Consider the following 18,317-nt stretch of genomic DNA (forward strand, 5'->3'; position numbering starts at 1 on the left):
ACCAGATGCTAGGACACAAGGGTGGCCTTTCTGTATTGATGAAGCCTGAAGGCCACTATGGCTTTGGACAGTGTGGGCATATCTGAGGTGCCAGTATCAAACTGTCAGATGTAAAGAACCTCCCTATACCAGCAGCCCTGGGCTCTTGTCTTCCCATGCCAAGGTGTCTGGGATGTACCACCACTGTCTTCCTTCCGCCTCCAGGTGGCATGCAGAGGAAGCTGTCTGTGGCCATTGCTTTTGTGGGAGATTCCAAGGTGGTGGTCCTGGACGAACCTACCTCTGGGGTGGACCCCTACTCTAGGCGCTCCATCTGGGACCTGCTCCTGAAGTATCGCTCAGGTGAGGGTTGTTGCTCAGTAGCCCATGCTCCATCGAGGTGCTGCTGGGAATTCCATTTCTCACACCTAATATTTTATACCAATGTGTACTAACAGCCATAACTGCACTCACTTGAGACCGTCAGGGAGTCCGAGTTCAAGTAAGAGCTCCTGAGATTTTTACAAAAGTACAAGCAGGGAGTCATGGATGAAGTGGCCTACTTGCCGAAATATTCTAGAAAGCTGGGTTGGGAGAGCGGCTCATTTGGTACAGTGTTTACAAAGCATGCACAAAGCCCCAAGTTCTAGCCCAGCACCACATAAACCAGGCCTGGTAGCACATGCACATAATCCCAGCAGCACTCAGGAGGTAGAGGCAGGTAGATCAGAAATTCAAGATCAATTTCAGCTATGTGGCATGTTCAAGGCAAGCCTGGGTTACATGAAGCCCTGTCTCAACAAAAGAAAACAAAATAAAAAGTTGTTTCTACTTTTCCTCCGATCTGGAAACGTGGAATTGCCTAGCTGTTGTGTGAGCACCTGAGACTAGGTGTTAAGAACAGGGGGCTAGATGTCTGGAACTACAGAAGGCTGTGGCACATGAAGATGTCTTAGACTCTTTACTCATCCATCCCAGCACCTTCCAGAGGATTCACATCCAGAAGCCACATCAGGCAGAGTTGAGACCCCACACAAGCAGCTGCATGCTTCATCCCACGCAGCCTGGAAAGCCTCCTCCTCTGTTCTTGCTGTATTCCTCATGCCCTCACTGAAGGCTAAAATTCTCATTTCCTTTTTAAATAACAGTTCTCATTTAATGAGAGAGTGCTGTATGTGTTCCTTACAATGTACGAGTGGTGTTTAACAATGTGAAGACAACATATGGAAGTCCAGAGATGCTGCCAGTGACGGCGGTGTTGAGTGTGTCCCACACACGCAAAGTATTTGAATCATATCTGAGGCTCAATGCAGAGACAGTCTATGTGATGTGGTGCTTTATGGTATGCATATGCTAGGATATAGTGGTTGTTATAACACCACGTTATAACCCATAGGCAGAACCATCATCATGTCCACTCACCACATGGATGAGGCTGACCTCCTCGGCGACCGAATTGCCATCATTTCCCAGGGGAGGCTCTACTGCTCTGGAACCCCCCTCTTCCTCAAGAACTGCTTTGGCACAGGCTTCTACTTGACCTTGGTTCGCAAGATGAAAAACATCCAGAGCCAAAGAGGTGGCTGTGAGGTATATGTCTGCCCAGGGAAGGGGCCCCGGGCGACTTGGGTGAGGAGGGACAGGCAGTGTGGGGCTGCCCTTCTAGATATCTCTGCCTACTGGACCTTTTGCTGTCAGAATCAGCTTGTTTCTGGGACTATTTGCAAATTTTGGTAATTGCATTCTAACCTACCCTACGGAGATGCCCCCAAACACACACCCAGCTACAACTACTTTAAAATAACCTGAAAGCACTACACATCAGTGTTCCAAACCATACATATGGCATGGTGCCCTTCAAGGTTAGTCCGCTTTGTTTAAGCGTCTCTCCAACATTCATGTTCCCTAAGAAGCCTGAATTCCAGTAGTAAGTGAAATCTAAGGAGAGGCATCTTTGGGAACTATAATCTAAAAATGATACGGGGGCGGGGAAGCCAGCAGAGACCACTAAGCATGTCCTTAGAACTGGCAAGTCCGTGGTGTCATACTGAGCAAGTGATTTTTATTCTTTACTGTTATCTTTCCTTACATGGGAAAAGAAGCTGATGCTGCCGGCTTCTGCCCCTTAGGGACGTAGTGGGGACAAATGAGATAAAGTGTTGTGAATGTTGCCGGGCTCCTTGAAAACAGGTGTCCCTCGTATTCAGATCACCACAATTGTTCTTCTGTAGCGTCATTTACACCTCCGGTGTGAAGGGCTGTAGTGGGTTTTCCTGTCCTGCATAGATTTTCACAGCCAATGTCCACAGGGGTTGGGAGGGGAGCAGAACGTCTCTCTAGCTGCCACATGATGAATGACCCGCTGAAGGGATGCTTTGAGGTTCCGCCTCTCTCTCGGCCTGACTCACATTCCCTCTGAGATAAAAATCAAGCAGCTACACCCTCGAAATGCTCAGATGAATTAATAGATTAAACAGAGAAGAAAGAAAAATGTTGGCCCCAGATGGTGATGAGAGACAAACAGAGCAGCGGTGACAGCAGCTGGCACCGTGAAGATGCTGTCGCTGAAAGGATGTGCATCTTGTCAGTCACTTCTGTCCATCTGTTGTAGGGGGCCTGCAGCTGTACATCAAAGGCTTTCTCCACCAGGTGTCCAGCCCGAGCTGATGAGATAACCGAGGAACAAGTCTTGGATGGTAAGAGCTGGCCAGGTTGGACATCAGTTCTGGTTCAGTGACCACCTGCCACGTGGTTGGGTGTGCTCTGTTGTGATGCACTCGAGCAAAGAGAACACTTGGTGTACCTCAAAGCCCAATGTCATGCCATTGCTCATCTTTCTTCTTGAGCCTGCTGCTCCTCCTAGTGCGATTTTAAAGCCATGCACCCGAGAGACCTCTCTTGAATAAGGAATCTGATCTTTGCTCATCCCCACCCCTACTCATATTAAGCTTTGGTCCTTAGAGCCCCCCTGCCCTGTAACAGAGTGTGGACGCATCTACTCTTAAAAGTGTGCCATGGTACCATATGGTACCATGGTAATATTTATTATTTTTATGTGTATGACAAAATGAACCATGTATGTGCCTGCAGAAGCCAGAAGAGGGCGTTGGATCTGAAACTAGAGTTACAGACAGCTATGAGCCAGTGGGTGGGTGCCAGGAACTGAACCCAGGGCCCCTGTAAGAGCCACGAGTGCTCTTAAGACACTGAGCCATCTCAAAATCCCGGCATGTCTCTTACAGGGAAGTTTTGGAGAATCTGAGCTTGTCAGTGGAGAAGATGCATGACATCTTTGTGCAATGCACACATTCCCTGGTGCTACCCAAGTTCTCAGTGAGCCTCCCTTTAATTTAAGGGTATATTGTCTCTCAGAGGCCTCTCCCTGTCACCAGAGAGATGCAGTAAATAAGCCCACTGTACATGCAACTGTTCACCTGTCAGATTCAAGCTCAGGATCCCAAGAGCTTGCTAGACCCTTTCCATTCTCAATACTGCCCACCTTCGGGCCTCTCATGAGGGTTACTTTGCAAGTGGAATGTCAAAGCAAAAATAAACTTAGGTACTGACCCTGCTTTCTGAACAGAGGAAAGTGTGTGCTTATCAAAGACAAAGTTTCCTATTTAACTGCCCCCCCCTCAAACCTGAAGAATCTACTAAGTGAAATTTGGTGGAACATTGATGTGCTATGCTTAAAACCTGGTGGGGTAGGGTGGGGGTGAGGAGGAAGCCAGGTGCATTGGCACAAGCCTTTAATTCCAGCCCAGGCAAAGGTAGGCAGATCTCTGTGAGTTCTAGGCCAGCCTGATCTCAATAGGGAGTTTAGGCCATCCTGGATGACAGAGTAAGATCCTATCTCAAATAACAACCACCTGAGAGGAAATTCTTGGAGTCCCATCGCCAGTATTGACTCCCCCTGCCGGCAGAATCGGCACTGAGCAGAAAGCATGTCTTTGGAATTGTCTCTGGATCTCATGCTTTGCTGTGTTCTCACTGTGGGCGTCTCTGGTGTTGCTGAAAACTTCTCCTTGGAATCTTGGTCAAGACATTGATGTTTTCTTTAAACAAATCAACACAGATGTGTTTCGTTGTTATAGTCCATCAAGATCAAGTTGGAATGTTTCTGTGGCCGGCGTGATCTTTAAAGTATGGCTTTATTTCTAGGAAAAGACTCTTTGTGAAAGACGGGTATGCCGTGATGGTGGTGAAGTACAGTAGGCAGTGATGCCCCACCACCACTAGGGAGGAGTGATCCCTTAATCCCCAGTTACCCCTGGCTGGCTTTTCACTCACACAACACACACACACACACACACACACACACACACACACACACACACACACTCACAGACCTCCCTCCAGATGGACCCTTGTGAGAGTCTGACACACATCTAAGACAGAATCCCTGGGAATCCAGTGACTGTGTCTCACTTCCTTCCTCAGAGAACAATGAGTGTGACCTCTTCAAGCTACTGGGGCAGAGCTATTTCCTCTGGTAAAGAACTCCCCGGTCCCAGTATGAGATCATCCAGGACTGAAGACAATCACATAGTTTGCAAGTGTGACACACGCCTTTCATTCTAGCTAAGCGCAGGGTCTTAATGGGGAGCTATGAAATATTCCAACCACGTCATTTTTGAAAGAAAGGCGAGACTCTCCTAGGCGATGCCGACCCTTTAAGAACACTGGCTTGAACCTTAATGCTCACTGGGGTTAGAGCATCTCCCACATGTAATCCCAGCACTTGGGAGGCTCCTGCAGGAGGATTGTGAGTGGAAGCCAGTCTGAATTACAAAGCAAGACTCTTTTTTTTTTTTTTTTTTTAAGTTAGGTTTTCAATTCCAATGTAATACATGCTTGTCTATAAAATCCCGTTCTGGCTGTTCAAAGTTATCGTGTTACCATGCTTCCCACCCACTCCCCATGCCATCCTCATCCTCTCCAGGGCCTATCAACCTGCAGTCACTGGTTACTGAATTTTGTTCTGTTTGAGAAGACAGGCACAACCCAAGGGGAAATGGTGTGGCTCTCTAAGAAGTAAACCAGGCACTTTAGGAAGGGGACTGGTCTCCTCTCTAGTGTCTTGGATAAGTTTCCTGCAGCTTGTTTGGGCCAGACCAGGAAGAGGAAAACAACTCTGATTTAACCCCTAAGTTTCCAATGAATGAGGATAAGCAGCCGATGAACATTCTTCCCTGGGCTGATGTTCAAGAATGCAATGACAGCTGAGTGCCAGCTTTGCTAAGTGCCAGCTTTGCACCAGGCACCACTCCAAGCACTGTGTATACGTTAACTCCCCATGCACACTAACAGTCGTGAAGTGGCACAGTTATTTCCCTTTCACAGATGAGGAATGGGGAAGGACTCTCACAGTGTAGCATTCCTTGAGGCAATACATGTTTGACTGAACAATGGAAGAAATGCCCTCCTTCAGGTTGCTCAGCTAGCCACCTGGAGTACTCTTGTCCTAGAGTCAACTAAGCTAAAAATAGACTTGCTGAGCTTCAAGTCTACAAGAAATGATGTGATGCCAGGAGCCAAGAGTGTGGTTCATGCCTCTAATCCCAGCACTCTGGAAGGCCAGCCAGTGCCAAACCAACATACAGGCTAAGGTGGGCTTCAGGGAGAAACCCTGTCTCAGCACACACACACACACACACACACACACACACACACACACACACACACACACACACACCAAAACCACCAAAAGTGCATGTAGATTGGTTTTTCAAGACAGGGTTTCTCTGTGCAGCCCAGGCTGTCCTCAAACTCACAGAGATCTGCGTGCCTCTGCCTCCCAAGTGCTGTTAAAGGTGTGTGCCACCACCACTCAGCTAAAGATGATATATTTGTACACACCTCTAATCCATCACTTGAGGATAGAGGAAGCAGGATCAGGAGTTTAAGATCAGGTTTAATTATATAAAGGGTTTGAGGCCAGCCTGTGCTACATGAGACCCTGTTTCAACACACACATACACGAGAGAGAAGTGAGGAGGGGAAGGAGGGAGGCAGGGCGTGGAATCGACTAGAAGGCCCAGGCAACCTCACAGTTTTCCAGGTTGTAGAACAGGTTGACCAGCATTGGTAGTAGCCCTTTTTCTCGTCTTAGGGAATGTGAAGGAGCTGATGGATTTGGTATACCACCATGTTCCAGAGGCAAAGCTGGTGGAATGCATTGGTCAGGAACTTATCTTCCTCCTTCCAAACAAGAATTTCAAGCAGAGAGCGTATGCCAGCCTTTTCCGAGAGCTGGAGGAGACGCTGACTGACCTGGGGCTCAGCAGCTTTGGAATTTCGGACACTCCCCTGGAAGAGGTAAGGCAGACGTTGCAGCTGGTCTCTGTCTAGTGCCAGAAGAGGCAGCTCTTGCAAAAGTCTAACGCGAAAGCAAATCTTACAAAAGCAAAGGACCGATATTCCCCCACTTGGTGTAGCAACTCTCTCCGTCTTTAGCTGGCTTCCTCCTGCCTCAGTCCACATGCATACACACTTTCTGCAGCTGTGGTCCCCATGTGCTCACACCTTTTCACTTATAGACTGTGTTGTTCGATAGTTAGAATGCATTTCTTCCCATGATGAACAACAGTGCCCAACAAAATGGAACTTGGTTTAGATTTTCCTGCAAGTAGGAATACCTGAATCAAATTCTGTCTTTGTGTCTCAACAGATTTTTCTGAAGGTCACAGAGGACTCTGATTCCAGCTCTATGATTGCAGGTATGGTGCTGGACCCTGCGACCTGTTCTGTGTCTCTCCAGATTTGATCTTGAAAAATCTACAGGAAAAGTAACAAAGCAGCTATCCACTCCTTCCCAGTGCCAGAGCCCCAAATAACGCACTTTGTGTCTTCATGGCAGCGAGCAACAGGAATGAGAAACTGAATTTGGCTGGGTGGGGACACTCTGGATGAATCCGGATTCTTATCGATGTCAGATGGGTAGATTTCTTCCCCAAACTTCACGTCCTATACCTCTGCTCTCTTTTTTCTTCCCGATCACCATCTCCTCTTCTCTTTACCAGGCTTCTGGTCCATTCTAGCCTGCATGAGTGGTAGCTAGCAGAGAGTCCTTAGAGATAATGATGACAGTTGATATAACCCAGATGCCAGCTCCAGTCTCCTGGCCCCTTTGAGATCAAGATAAAAACACTCAAACTCTCAGGTAGTAAGCTATAGGCTTTGAAATGGTGGGGATTGAAATTCCTGTGAAATCTGGCCTTCTCTCTTCTATATGTGTTAGCCTGGGTCCTTCTCTTGACTCCTCACAGCCACACAAAGCATTATGAGTGTTGCAGAGGGAACAGAAGTATCAGAAAGGTAACATCTCCATAGCACAAATTACTTCTCATAGAACGAGAGGGATGTTCCCACTCTGCTGAAATAGACCCAACAGGCCCTCTCTCCTGCTCAGAGGCAAAGATGGGCAGCGGTTCTCTCTTGCTGTCTTGGGTCACTGGTCCCCTCCTCCTACCCAGTGTGGCACATTGTAGTGTCTTCCTATGCAATGTTTCCTTCCTATAGAATTTCTGCTACTACCTTCTAAGATATAATGTGTGTCTCATCCAGCTTCTAAGTCACCAAGCATGGATCAGTTGTGCCTAGATTTACCAATGGCCATATTACCAGTCTGTACTCATTCCAGCTAACCCATATAGGTCAGGTGGCAGACTACTGAGGCAATCATCCTCACAGAGTGGGAAGGAGTGAGTCCTTTGTTGAAGGTAGGAGTAGCTCACTTTGGGCCCAGGTTCTCTTTAAGTTCATTGCAGAAAGCAATTGAATTCTCTCAGTTCCTTCAAAGCCAAAGATTCACATTAACCAAGACAAGAATGAAAATATGTTAAAGTATACCACAATTTGTGCTAGATTGAACAGTTAGGGACTTTTTACCTGGACAGAATGCTCCTTTTTTTTTTTTTTAATAATTAGCCTGTCAGAATAATAAAGTCAGATGTTGAAGATTGGTCAGCATGGCCGTAGAGGTGGGTATTTCAGAGTCAGTAGAGAGTAGGTATTCAGAGTTTAGACATAGAGTGCAGTAGATAAACACCAAACGTGAGCTCCATCATTTGATACTTAAATGGCTTTGGGCAAGGTACTTAGCCTCTTCCTACCTCAGTTTCCCCACGTGGAAAAGGAGAACAGTAATAACATATACTTTTTAAAATCTTTGAGAGAATTCAATAAATGCACGCCAAGTTTTTATGAGCATGTGATCTGTGATCAAGATTTGACAAGACCCTCATGGTAACACTTACAAATCCTCTCACTTCACACTTGATGGTTCTTTATAGTTGACAAAGCACCTGATATCATTGTGTTACTTGATATGATAATCTCATGAGGCAGATAGATAGGACAGAGACCTGGGGAAACTCCAGTTCACTGAGGCTGGATGAGGTGCCTGAAGCCACACAGACTGATGGATCTTATTCTCCACATTCTCATCACCTCCCACAGTACTGGTGGCTAAGTACAGACGGGTTAGAGAGAGACCTTGCCCCCGAACAACCTCAGAAAGATTGTTAGTCTCCGTGCCCTATGGTTCTCCAAATGAAGAGTAACTGATGTTGTAAGGAAAATGTATATCATAATCTCTTACGTTTGCATTTTTCAAATTATTGATCCAATATCCCTTAGGTGGCATACAGCAGAACAGAGAGCATGTCAGTCTCCGGCACCCTTGTTCTGCTCCCACCGAGAAGATCAGGCAGCCCGCCCAGGGCTCCCACACCTGTTCTGTAGGACAAGTGGATCCTTCCAAGGGCCAACCTTCCCCAGAGCCAGAGGAAGCCAGTGCCCCATTCAACACAGGTGCCAGGCTGATTCTTCAACATGTACAGGCGCTGCTAATCAAGCGATTTCACCATGCTGTCCGCAGCCACAAGGACTTCCTGGCTCAGGTACCACTGCAGCCAGCTTGGGCTTGACTCGTTTCTCCCCCTCGGGTCTAGGGTCTGTCTTCTCAGGAGCATCTGTGAGGATGGGTTCAACCTCTACCCAGAACACTTTGGCTCCCATCACCTCTACCTCCTCCTTGTCAAACCTTTATTTTGATTGTGAGTTTTGCAAATCTTCTTGAAAAGCTTGGGCCTCATTTAGAGTAAAAAATAAGATAGTCAATATTGTTTCTATTTTCATAATGAAAGGTAAAGTTATACGTTTAATTCATTTTTCTAATGGCCTAAAGATCAAGGCCATTGTCCTATTTTGAGACAGAGTACCATGTACTCCAGGCTGGCCTCAAACTTGATGTATAGCTAAGAATGACCTGGAACTTCTGGTTCTCCTACCTCTACCTCCTGAGTGTTGGGTTTGAAGGCATGTGCCATTAAACTCAATACTATACAATGCTACAGATTGAACTCAGGGCTTCATGCATGCTGGGCAAACACTCTACACCATCTCAGCTATGTGCCCTGCTCTGTTTCTATGGTTTTCATTCAAAACAAAAATAATGTGATTGTTCTTTACACTTCCCTTGAGGCTCTGGCTGAGCATAACATACACTCAGATTCTTTTTTTTTTTTTTTTTTTTTTTTTGGTTTTTCAAGACAGGGTTTCTCTTTAGCTGTGGAATCTGTCCTGGACTAGCTCTGTAGACCAGGCTGCCCTCGAACTCACAGAGATCCATCTGCCTCTGCCTCCCGAGTGCTGGGATTACAGGCGTGCGCCACCACCGCCCAGCACACTCAGATTCTTTATGACTACAGGAACATTCCTTTTCCTTGTACATGTATTACCTTTTACACTTGCCTATGATGTTCCCCTAGATGCCTGCCCTTCCCTACCTGCTTCTGAATAGGAAGTGGAGGGTAAATGCTTAAGAGAATGTGTGTGCTGCACGTGTGCATGGTATGGGTACACAGGTGTGCATTGAGTGCCTTCCTGTGCATGTGTATCATCTCTCGTTCTTCAGCCCGGTTCTCCATGGCTGTTCTCCTACAGATTGTTCTCCCTGCCACGTTTGTGTTTTTGGCTCTGATGCTTTCCATCATTGTGCCTCCGTTTGGTGAATTTCCAGCTCTGACCCTTCACCCCTGGATGTACGGACATCAATATACCTTCTTCAGGTGTGTAGATTCATCCCCGGGGCCCACCAGTATCCTCTGACATGTGATATTCCTGGACCACATGCTTGCTAGAAGGGTCTTGACCTCCCCACCTCCCTGGAATTGTCACCAAGGTAGAAGGAGTCCTGGGATTGTTCTTAGAAGGAAAGATAACGTAGCGGTCAGTGCTTAGCAGTGTGGTACCCAGTGGAAGGCCCATAGAGAAAGAGGATATGAAGCTTGGGAAAGGGGGTTGAAGCTCCATCTTTTTGAGGCATAGATGATCGACCATCAGACTTCTAGGTGTGTATAGTAGGCTACCCCTCTTCCAGGAGCTCCACAACCATTCTAAGTGAAGGTTCAATGCCTCACATACACGCGTGGCATGGAATTCAGTAAACACTGAGTGATGTTAGTGGCCATTGTCCATTCTGGCCCAGTCTGACTACCAGGTGAGCAACCCCCTCTCTCTTCCTAGCATGGATGAGCCCGGCAATGAACACCTCGCAGTGCTGGAAGATGTCCTTCTGAACAAGCCAGGCTTTGGCAACCGTTGTCTAAAGAAAGAGTGGCTTCCGTAAGTCCTGCACTAACACAAACAGCACCCCTAGGGGACCCCAAGAGTGGCTTCCGTAAGTCCTGCACTAACACAAACAGCACCCCTAGGGGACCCCAAAGCCAGCCGGGGAGTTTTGGGAAAGACCCTTCAATCCTGCCCTGTATTATTCTATGGGTCACATCCATGTCTCTAACCAGAACTTACCCAGCTTCTTTAAGCAGAACTTCATCCTAGGAAGCCTCCATCATCGACAGCCCTTTGCGTCTCAATATAGAAATTCTCTATGTTCTATATCTCTGGATGAACGGAGTTGAAGATATGCAATTATACAATTGAAACTTGGATGATATGAATTATTTCTGTGGCCAGCTCTCACTCATTGTTCTAACTCTAGAAAAGAGAGCTGTAGAAGATAATTGAAATCCACCAGGAACCTTTACAGTTCAGTGTAGTTACAGCATCTTCTCTCAGCTCATCTTCTCCAAAGCTATCGCTAAAGCACAAACTGGACATATTTCAGATGCTTCTATCATTTTTTCATCTCTCAACAGCAAGAACTGCTAGATAGAAATAAAACAAAAAAAATCAAAAACCAAACCAAACAAACAAAAACCAGAGAGTCCGCCAACTAGGCGGTTATTCTCTAGGTTACACTCTGTCACGAGCAGGCCCCTGGTTTTGATATTCCTTAATCGGACTCTAATCCCCAGGAGGGAAATTCCTGGCTCCAAGGAAGAGAAGAGCAGAGAAGGAGCTGGCCGGCAATGATTCCTCTGTTTTAGGGATTTAAAACACAATCAGCAGTGGGATTGACTGGAATATTTTCTCATTTTTCCATAAGGGAGTACCCCTGTGGCAATTCAACCTCCTGGAAGACACCTCCTGTGTCCCCGAACATCACCCACCTGTTCCAGAAGCAGAAATGGACATCAGCCAACCCCTCTCCATCCTGCGTCTGCAGCACCAGAGAGAAGCTCACCATGCTGCCCGAGTGCCCTGAGGGTGCCGGAGGGCTCCCGCCTCCACAGGTACCAGCATCATTTCTAACAAGTACATACTATCCCTGTGTTTTGATTGATTATAAATGATTTCCCGTGGAGCTGGGTGGTGGTGCACACCTTTAATCCCAGCACTCAGGGAGAAGAGGCAGGAGGATCTCTGTGAGTTAGAGGCCAGCCTGGGCTACAGAGTGAGTTCCAGGAAAGGCTTCAAAGCTACACAGAGAAACCCTGTCTTGAAAAACAAAAACAAAAACAAAAAACAAACACAAAAAACAAAAAAAAATATTTCCCATGGTTGATCATTTAGATTTAAAATGTTTTTCTCTATTCTAAATAATGCTGTGATGTACATTCAAATGTTAATATGTTTACATATTGATTAACAGTTTTAATTAAGCTTACTATGGGGGCAGGAGGTGGAGCTCAGAGGTAGACTGTCGAGCATGATGTAAGGCCCTGGGTTTGATATTCATTGCAAGAAAGGAAGAAGCGAGTGGGGATAATCGATGTACCTATGCACTATGTATTTAACATACATGTACACACACGGCCTGCAACTTATCTTTTGCAAGAGCAGCATAGATTGTACTGGGAGCAGTGTCTTGTCTAGAGCTGTGTGCTCCATATCACACAAGCCCTCCTGGAGGTTTTAGGGAGTGCCTTCAAGGGCAGGAGAGCCCCACCTTTTCTCTGGTTAGTAACAGCTTCCCAGGTGACTTGTTGAGAGGCTGCCTTGGATGGACTTTCATTAGGTCTCAATGGATGGATGCTTCCCAAAGAGTCAGGGTGTTGCAGGGGTTCAGAGATGGGAGTCAGGAGGCATGGTTTGGTTTCTTGGCTTCTGAGCCTTCTTCATTTTCTCTCCTGGAAGGTGAGGAGAACTATACTTAGTTCATAGCATTATGAGGATTCAGAGAAATAGTGTGGGCAATGAACTATTTAGGATTAGAGTCTGCTCAAGTAAAGGCAACCCGAACCTAACAGCGGCTGAAACGAGATGCAGCTTGCCTCTGGTGAGTGCAAGCGTTAACACGGGCGGCCTACGATGTTCTTGTCTGTTGTTCCTCTGACTGGCACGGGCCTCCGACTCTCCAGCCAGAGTGTTAGAAAGTATTTTGTTAGGCAGTGGAGTAGAGAGGGTGAAGAAAAAGATACAGCAAATGGTTTAAGTGTGTGCAAGGAAGACTCTAGAAGCCACTGCACAGCCCCTCCACTGAAGGGTCCCTGCACGGGACCCAGCCTCGGGAGAGACCAGCGACTGCCACTTTAACTGTGCACAGCTGTGCCCATGGGAAAGGCCATAACAGGAGCACCAGGCAGAAGACATAATGGGACAACTATTACTATTACAATGGGATTACTATCACCCTATCACGGCTGCTGGCTCATAACTGGTCCTGTGCCAATTTTTTCTTATTCTAAAGCATATGCCTCTATATTTCGCAAGCAACATATTCTCTCTTTGGGTGACTTCTAAACGGCTACATTGCAGGTATCCCTGACTCCCTAGGATTTGGGCTGGGAGAAGAAAAGGTCAAGCCTTGCTACACAGGAGTTTATTTCCTAAATGAATGATAGGCTCCCTGTCTAACTTAGAAACTTCGGTGTAGCATTGGTCCTTGGTCCTTAGGGTGAAGTTCAAAGTCTTAGAAGAGTCACAGCTGGTCTGTAGCTGTATTTTTACCCCTGAGTCTCCTCATTAACACTCATATCTCCTTAGGAGCAGAACTGAATGCCACACACCTGTGTAGCCACCCCCTCTCATATACACAAGTACATGCATTCACATCCACTCACCCTCACTTAGCACCTTCCCATTCATCCAGGAATAAGAGCAGAAGGAGGGCCCTGGTTCAGAGGTGGCAAATGAAAAGTAGGGTAGCAGTATCCTGTCATCATGGCAGCAGATGCTGTGATCTGTAGCATCCTTTCCGGCTCTAACATTCCTTCAATAGTGGTGGGTCTTGATATGGAGGTACTCCATCTCTGACATCTACTCTACACAGAGATAAAGTGGGAACGTTGTAGTTGACAAAAGTTTTAGAAAACATTTGTCACAACCTGCCTCTCACACCAGGGATTGTCCCTGCCTCCTACCAGGGTTGCCTGGTTAGGTACTGTGGTCAACTTGAGGAACAGGTAATAGTCAGCAGGAGAGTCAGATGCAGGTCATCTTAGGCCAACCACACGCAAGCTAGCCAACTTTTCTTAACCTCCCTTTCTCGGTAAAGCTCTCTCTTGTGAGAGCAACGGGGGGTGGGATCGCATACACAGAGCATTTACCACGGTCCCTTCACACTGCGGGCATTCAGGGGCTGCTACCTCTCCTGGCAGAGAAGGAATCTGATGAAGAGGGTGAACTAAAGGAGAGATCGAATGGGGAAAGGGAAGAATCTAGAAAATATATGGAAAACAAATGCACTTTGATGGTGGTTTAATGCCACCTTGAATCCTGTCAGCCAGTTCTGAGTGGCAATCTAGACAGAGTGAATGCTTTTGCCCAAGGTTCTTGACTGACCTATGACATTGACTAATCCAAGAAACTCAGCATTGGGTGATACTGCCACCTGGTGGCCAAAATCGAGCACTTTTGAATTCCTCCAAATCTCTTGATTACCTTCCACTCCTAGATATATTTTGAAAGTGATTTGTAAAATATACAGTGCTATTCAAATGATTTCATTTGCATTCCAAATATATTATCTGATACCTGGGTACTGGGGATGTGAAAGCCGAAGAGGCAGAGAAGGCCTCCGCTTTCACAGAGATGGCATCGTGCATGGGACAGGGTAGAGGCAGTGAGTAGATTCAGGCGTGTTTCATGTGAGAGGAGCGTTGTGAGGGTACATGAGGTGACTGACGGATGCTTTTTGTCTTTAAAACTCAATCTGACAGTGGGTGGAGAGCAGAATGTGGAGGCCCAAGGCGGAGTCATGGAAACAGTACGGTTTCCGAAGAGGTGTAGGCAAGGCCTAGGTGGTGGCTTAAATTGGGGTGACCAGACCAGACTGGGGGAGACAGGTATGCTGGAGACTGATTTTGCAGTTAAGCTCTCTGTCACTGGATGGAGTGAGAAAAAGGAGGTGGGAAGCAATGGCTCCCACATCGCTTTTGTAGGAACCGAAAAGATGTCAGGGCTGGGGTGAGTGTTTCCTTTGGAGAGGAACAGCAGTTTCACAGACTCTAAGGTCTCAGCCCCCAAATCCTGACTGTGTCTCTTCGCCCCAGAGGGCACAGCGCAGCACTGAAGTCCTGCAAGACCTCACGAACAGGAACATCTCCGACTACCTGGTGAAAACGTATCCTGCTCTCATCCGGAGCAGGTAGGCGACCCTGTCACACCTGTAATCCGGGCTGCCTAGTAACAATACCAACCAGGGCAGGAAGTCAGTTTCCCCGCTGTGAACCCCTGAGGGTCTCAGCAGAATGTGAGGGCCACATCTAGCAGAAGAAGTAACTGAGGTGCATGCACCTCAGGGGCAACTGGAGGTTCATTTTCTTTTGCTTGTTCCATGTTTAAGAAAAGCAGTCCAAGTTTACCCCAGGCACTATTGCAAGTGTCCAAAATGTGTTCCATAATGAAGCCTTACCTCTTACGGAGTTAAGGAAGAGGGGCCAGGTTTGTAGGGGGTGTGGAGAGCGCGGGGAAGCTGAGGAGTCCAAGTCGAGGGAGAATGAAAGAGACACAAAAGGAGACTGAGAGAGGAAAGGTGCGGGACAGCAGCTGGGTACAAGCCCAGGCCAGGCACTGGCTGGGGACAGCTGTCGTCACACTCATTATCACCTGCCACGGCCACCCTTGAACATATCCACAGACACTTGAGTATCTAGAGCGCTCAGCTCTGTGGCTGTTCTTCTCAAGCCCGGCTTGGGATGGAAGGCCTTCGGCAGCCCCTGTCAGCTTGACAAAAGCATTCTACCAGAAAGATCCTTAAGGAAGTGGGATCCAGTCTCTCCCTGGGCTCTATGGCCTTTGAACGAAGCATCCTGTCTAATTTTAACAGTCCTGACAGTTGCCTTCCATACTAGAGCCTGAGTGAGTAACACATGGGCCTAAAGGGCTGGAATTCACTGCAGACGGGGAGGGCAGGGTCAAGCTAGCCATGAGAAAAAGAGCACCGTCCGATCCAATACCAAAAGCACAGGGTGAGTGTGCACATTAATTCAATATGCAAAACCGCTCTAAGCCTGGCTCAATAACCAATTAGCATTATGGAAGTTTTGATTTTTACTGGATGGTTGATGACAGTGACGGTTTGGGGCCAGCTGGAACTCTAGGGACTAGAGCTTCCTCATCATGTTATCTTACCCCCAAACGCCCAGAAGTCGGTGCCTTGGTAAGTCAGAACTCGTCCCAAGGATGCAGTTGGCTATTAGAATCTCTTATATTCTATAAAAGAAAGAGAGCTTCAAGCTTTACTCCACACTGGCATTGATTGGTGCCATGTTTTCTAGGTCTAGACTGGGTTCACTGGTCCAGCATGAGGCCTGTCTAAAAGGCTAGTCAGAAAGTCCAGTATGCAGGAGGCAACTGAGAGAGCCGGGATTGGAACATGATAGTCCTTTCTCTGTGTATAGATTCACCTGGGTCTTCAGGCAGGCCAGCTTCCACACTACATGGCTTCGACAGTAGGAAATGTAAAAACATCCCTAGGACTGCAATACCCCAATGACTAGAAAGAAAAGTTAACATTATTGCTATCCTTATGGTATTTATTACAAGCTTTTATTTTGGCTTCCAGCTTAAAGAGCAAATTCTGGGTCAATGAACAAAGGTAAGAAACTATTTTTGGGGGTGTTGAAATAGTTAGTTTATAGATGTGACTGCTAGAGCATTAAATTGGTTGCTGCTGGGGGAAAAGATAATATTATTTCATGCACTATGCAGCAGTCTCACTGTTTTTTTGTTTTGTTTTGTTTTTGTTTTTGTTTTTTTTTTTTTTAGCATTAAACGTGTTAGGGCAGTGCTGGCTGAGCCTGGGCAATCAGCCCTTGGAGGGAAGCTAGGAAGTTCAACTCAGTAGGTGGCACTCTTTCCTCAGGGTCAGTCTTACAGTGATGACCTGAGAAGCTTCCAAAACACAGTGTCATAGGAAGTCCTGCCTCTCAAGTGAAGCAGACACCTGTGGTGGTAGTGTTCCCCAAAATATTGTGTACCCTAATAAATTTATCTGGGGTCAGAGAACAGACAGCCACTAGATACAGAGCCAAAAATGGTGGTTAGAAAATGGGTCAGAGCAAGCCATAGCAGAAGCTGGGCAGTGGTGGTGCACGCCTTTAATCCCAGCACTTGGGAGGCAGAGCTAGGCAGATCTCTGTGTGTTCAAGGATACAGCCAGCATGGAGTTTTTAATCCCAGGGAGTGATGGCAGAAAGAAAGATAAGGCGTGAAGACCAGAAACTAGAAGCATTTGGCTGGTTAAGCATTTGGCAGGTTAAGCTTTTAGGCTTCCAGCAGCAGTTCAGCTGAGACCCATTCTGGATAAGGACTCAGAGGCTTCCAGCATGAGAAAACAGGATCAGCTGAGGAACTGGCAAGGTGAGGTAGCTGTGGCTTGTTCTGTCTCTCTGATCTTCCAGCAATCACCCCAATAACTGGCCTTGGGTTTGATTTTATTAATAAGTACCTTTATGATTCCCGCTACAGACACCAGACACTTATGGTCCTGGAACTTACTCTGTAGACTAGGAACTCACAGAGATCCTCCTGCCTCTGCCTCTCAAGTGCTGGGATTAAAGACATGTTCCACCACGCCTGGATAGACACTATTTTTATGATGAATTAGAATCTTAGATTGTAAGTGTAGATGTTCTCTGGCCTGTTCCATTGAAGTTTCAAGGGAACTGACCCAGCTCCAACATCTGCCCTGTTCTTAGGGCATCCTGGAGGTTGTCTAAGCTACTCAGCATCTTTTGTACTTATGTATGTATTTTGGTGTGTTTGGTTCAAAACATGCAAATCTGAAGATATCATAGCATCTGACTTCAGACTTCAGAGTCTATATACTGGTTCAAAGATATGTATATACATATACACACATGTGTGTAATGATTAATGAAAAAAGAGGCATGGATTTGAGAAAAAGGAGGGCATATGGGAGGGTTTGGAGGGAGGAAAGGGAAGAAGAAAATGATGTAATTATAGTATAATCTCAAAAATAAAAGAAGTTAAAATATAGACACATAGGCCATGGAGTGAAATAGAGGACTCACACAGAAACCCACACTGTTGCAGGTCTGGTTTTGTCTGGTCCTTGACAAAACGCTCCTCTCTGTAATACGTAGTGCTGGAGTAACTAATTATCCATGTGTAGACAGTTTTTTTTTTTTTTTTTACTATTTCCTGCTGGAGGGGGGTGCTGTATCTTATGGGGACACAAAAAAAATTTTAGGATTATGGAGTAGTCTGTGAGGGTAAACCTCTGAGCCAGTTGCCTTGAAACCATTCTGGGCCATGGTGTCATCGGAGACCTTTCAGGTGGTCTTGGCTGATCAAACCTGATGTATCTTAATCTGGAACAAATCCACAGCCTCTGGCTTTCTGTGGAAACAAAAGCAGAGACTCTTTTCCAAAGCAAACATATCCAAATTTTGAAGTCAAGGTACCTTTAAAATTTACATATTTATTTAACTCAACAGCTTTTACGATCAAATCTTTTTCTGCAGTTAAAAATCCCAAAGACAAGACAAACCAGATTCTCTGTGTAATATCCATCTTTGTAAGAC

At 46.5% G+C, this 18,317-nt stretch overlaps 1 protein-coding gene across 1 annotated transcript in view; it reads left to right on the forward strand.

Moving 5' to 3' along the window:
• Abca4 (ATP binding cassette subfamily A member 4) overlaps positions 1-18,317 on the forward strand; it is a 143,085-nt gene that overhangs the window by 93,046 nt on the left and 31,722 nt on the right. Inside the window, exons 22-32 of the mRNA XM_036190798.1 lie at positions 205-342; positions 1,376-1,569; positions 2,591-2,675; positions 6,092-6,297; positions 6,650-6,698; positions 8,620-8,882; positions 9,928-10,052; positions 10,510-10,608; positions 11,432-11,618; positions 14,820-14,914; positions 16,334-16,366. Coding sequence (XP_036046691.1) covers positions 205-342; positions 1,376-1,569; positions 2,591-2,675; positions 6,092-6,297; positions 6,650-6,698; positions 8,620-8,882; positions 9,928-10,052; positions 10,510-10,608; positions 11,432-11,618; positions 14,820-14,914; positions 16,334-16,366 — 1,474 coding nt within the window. The remainder of the gene's footprint in view (positions 1-204; positions 343-1,375; positions 1,570-2,590; positions 2,676-6,091; positions 6,298-6,649; positions 6,699-8,619; positions 8,883-9,927; positions 10,053-10,509; positions 10,609-11,431; positions 11,619-14,819; positions 14,915-16,333; positions 16,367-18,317) is intronic.

The sequence above is a fragment of the Onychomys torridus genome, chromosome 6 (genome assembly GCF_903995425.1).
Source record: "Onychomys torridus chromosome 6, mOncTor1.1, whole genome shotgun sequence".
NCBI lineage: Eukaryota > Metazoa > Chordata > Mammalia > Rodentia > Cricetidae > Onychomys > Onychomys torridus.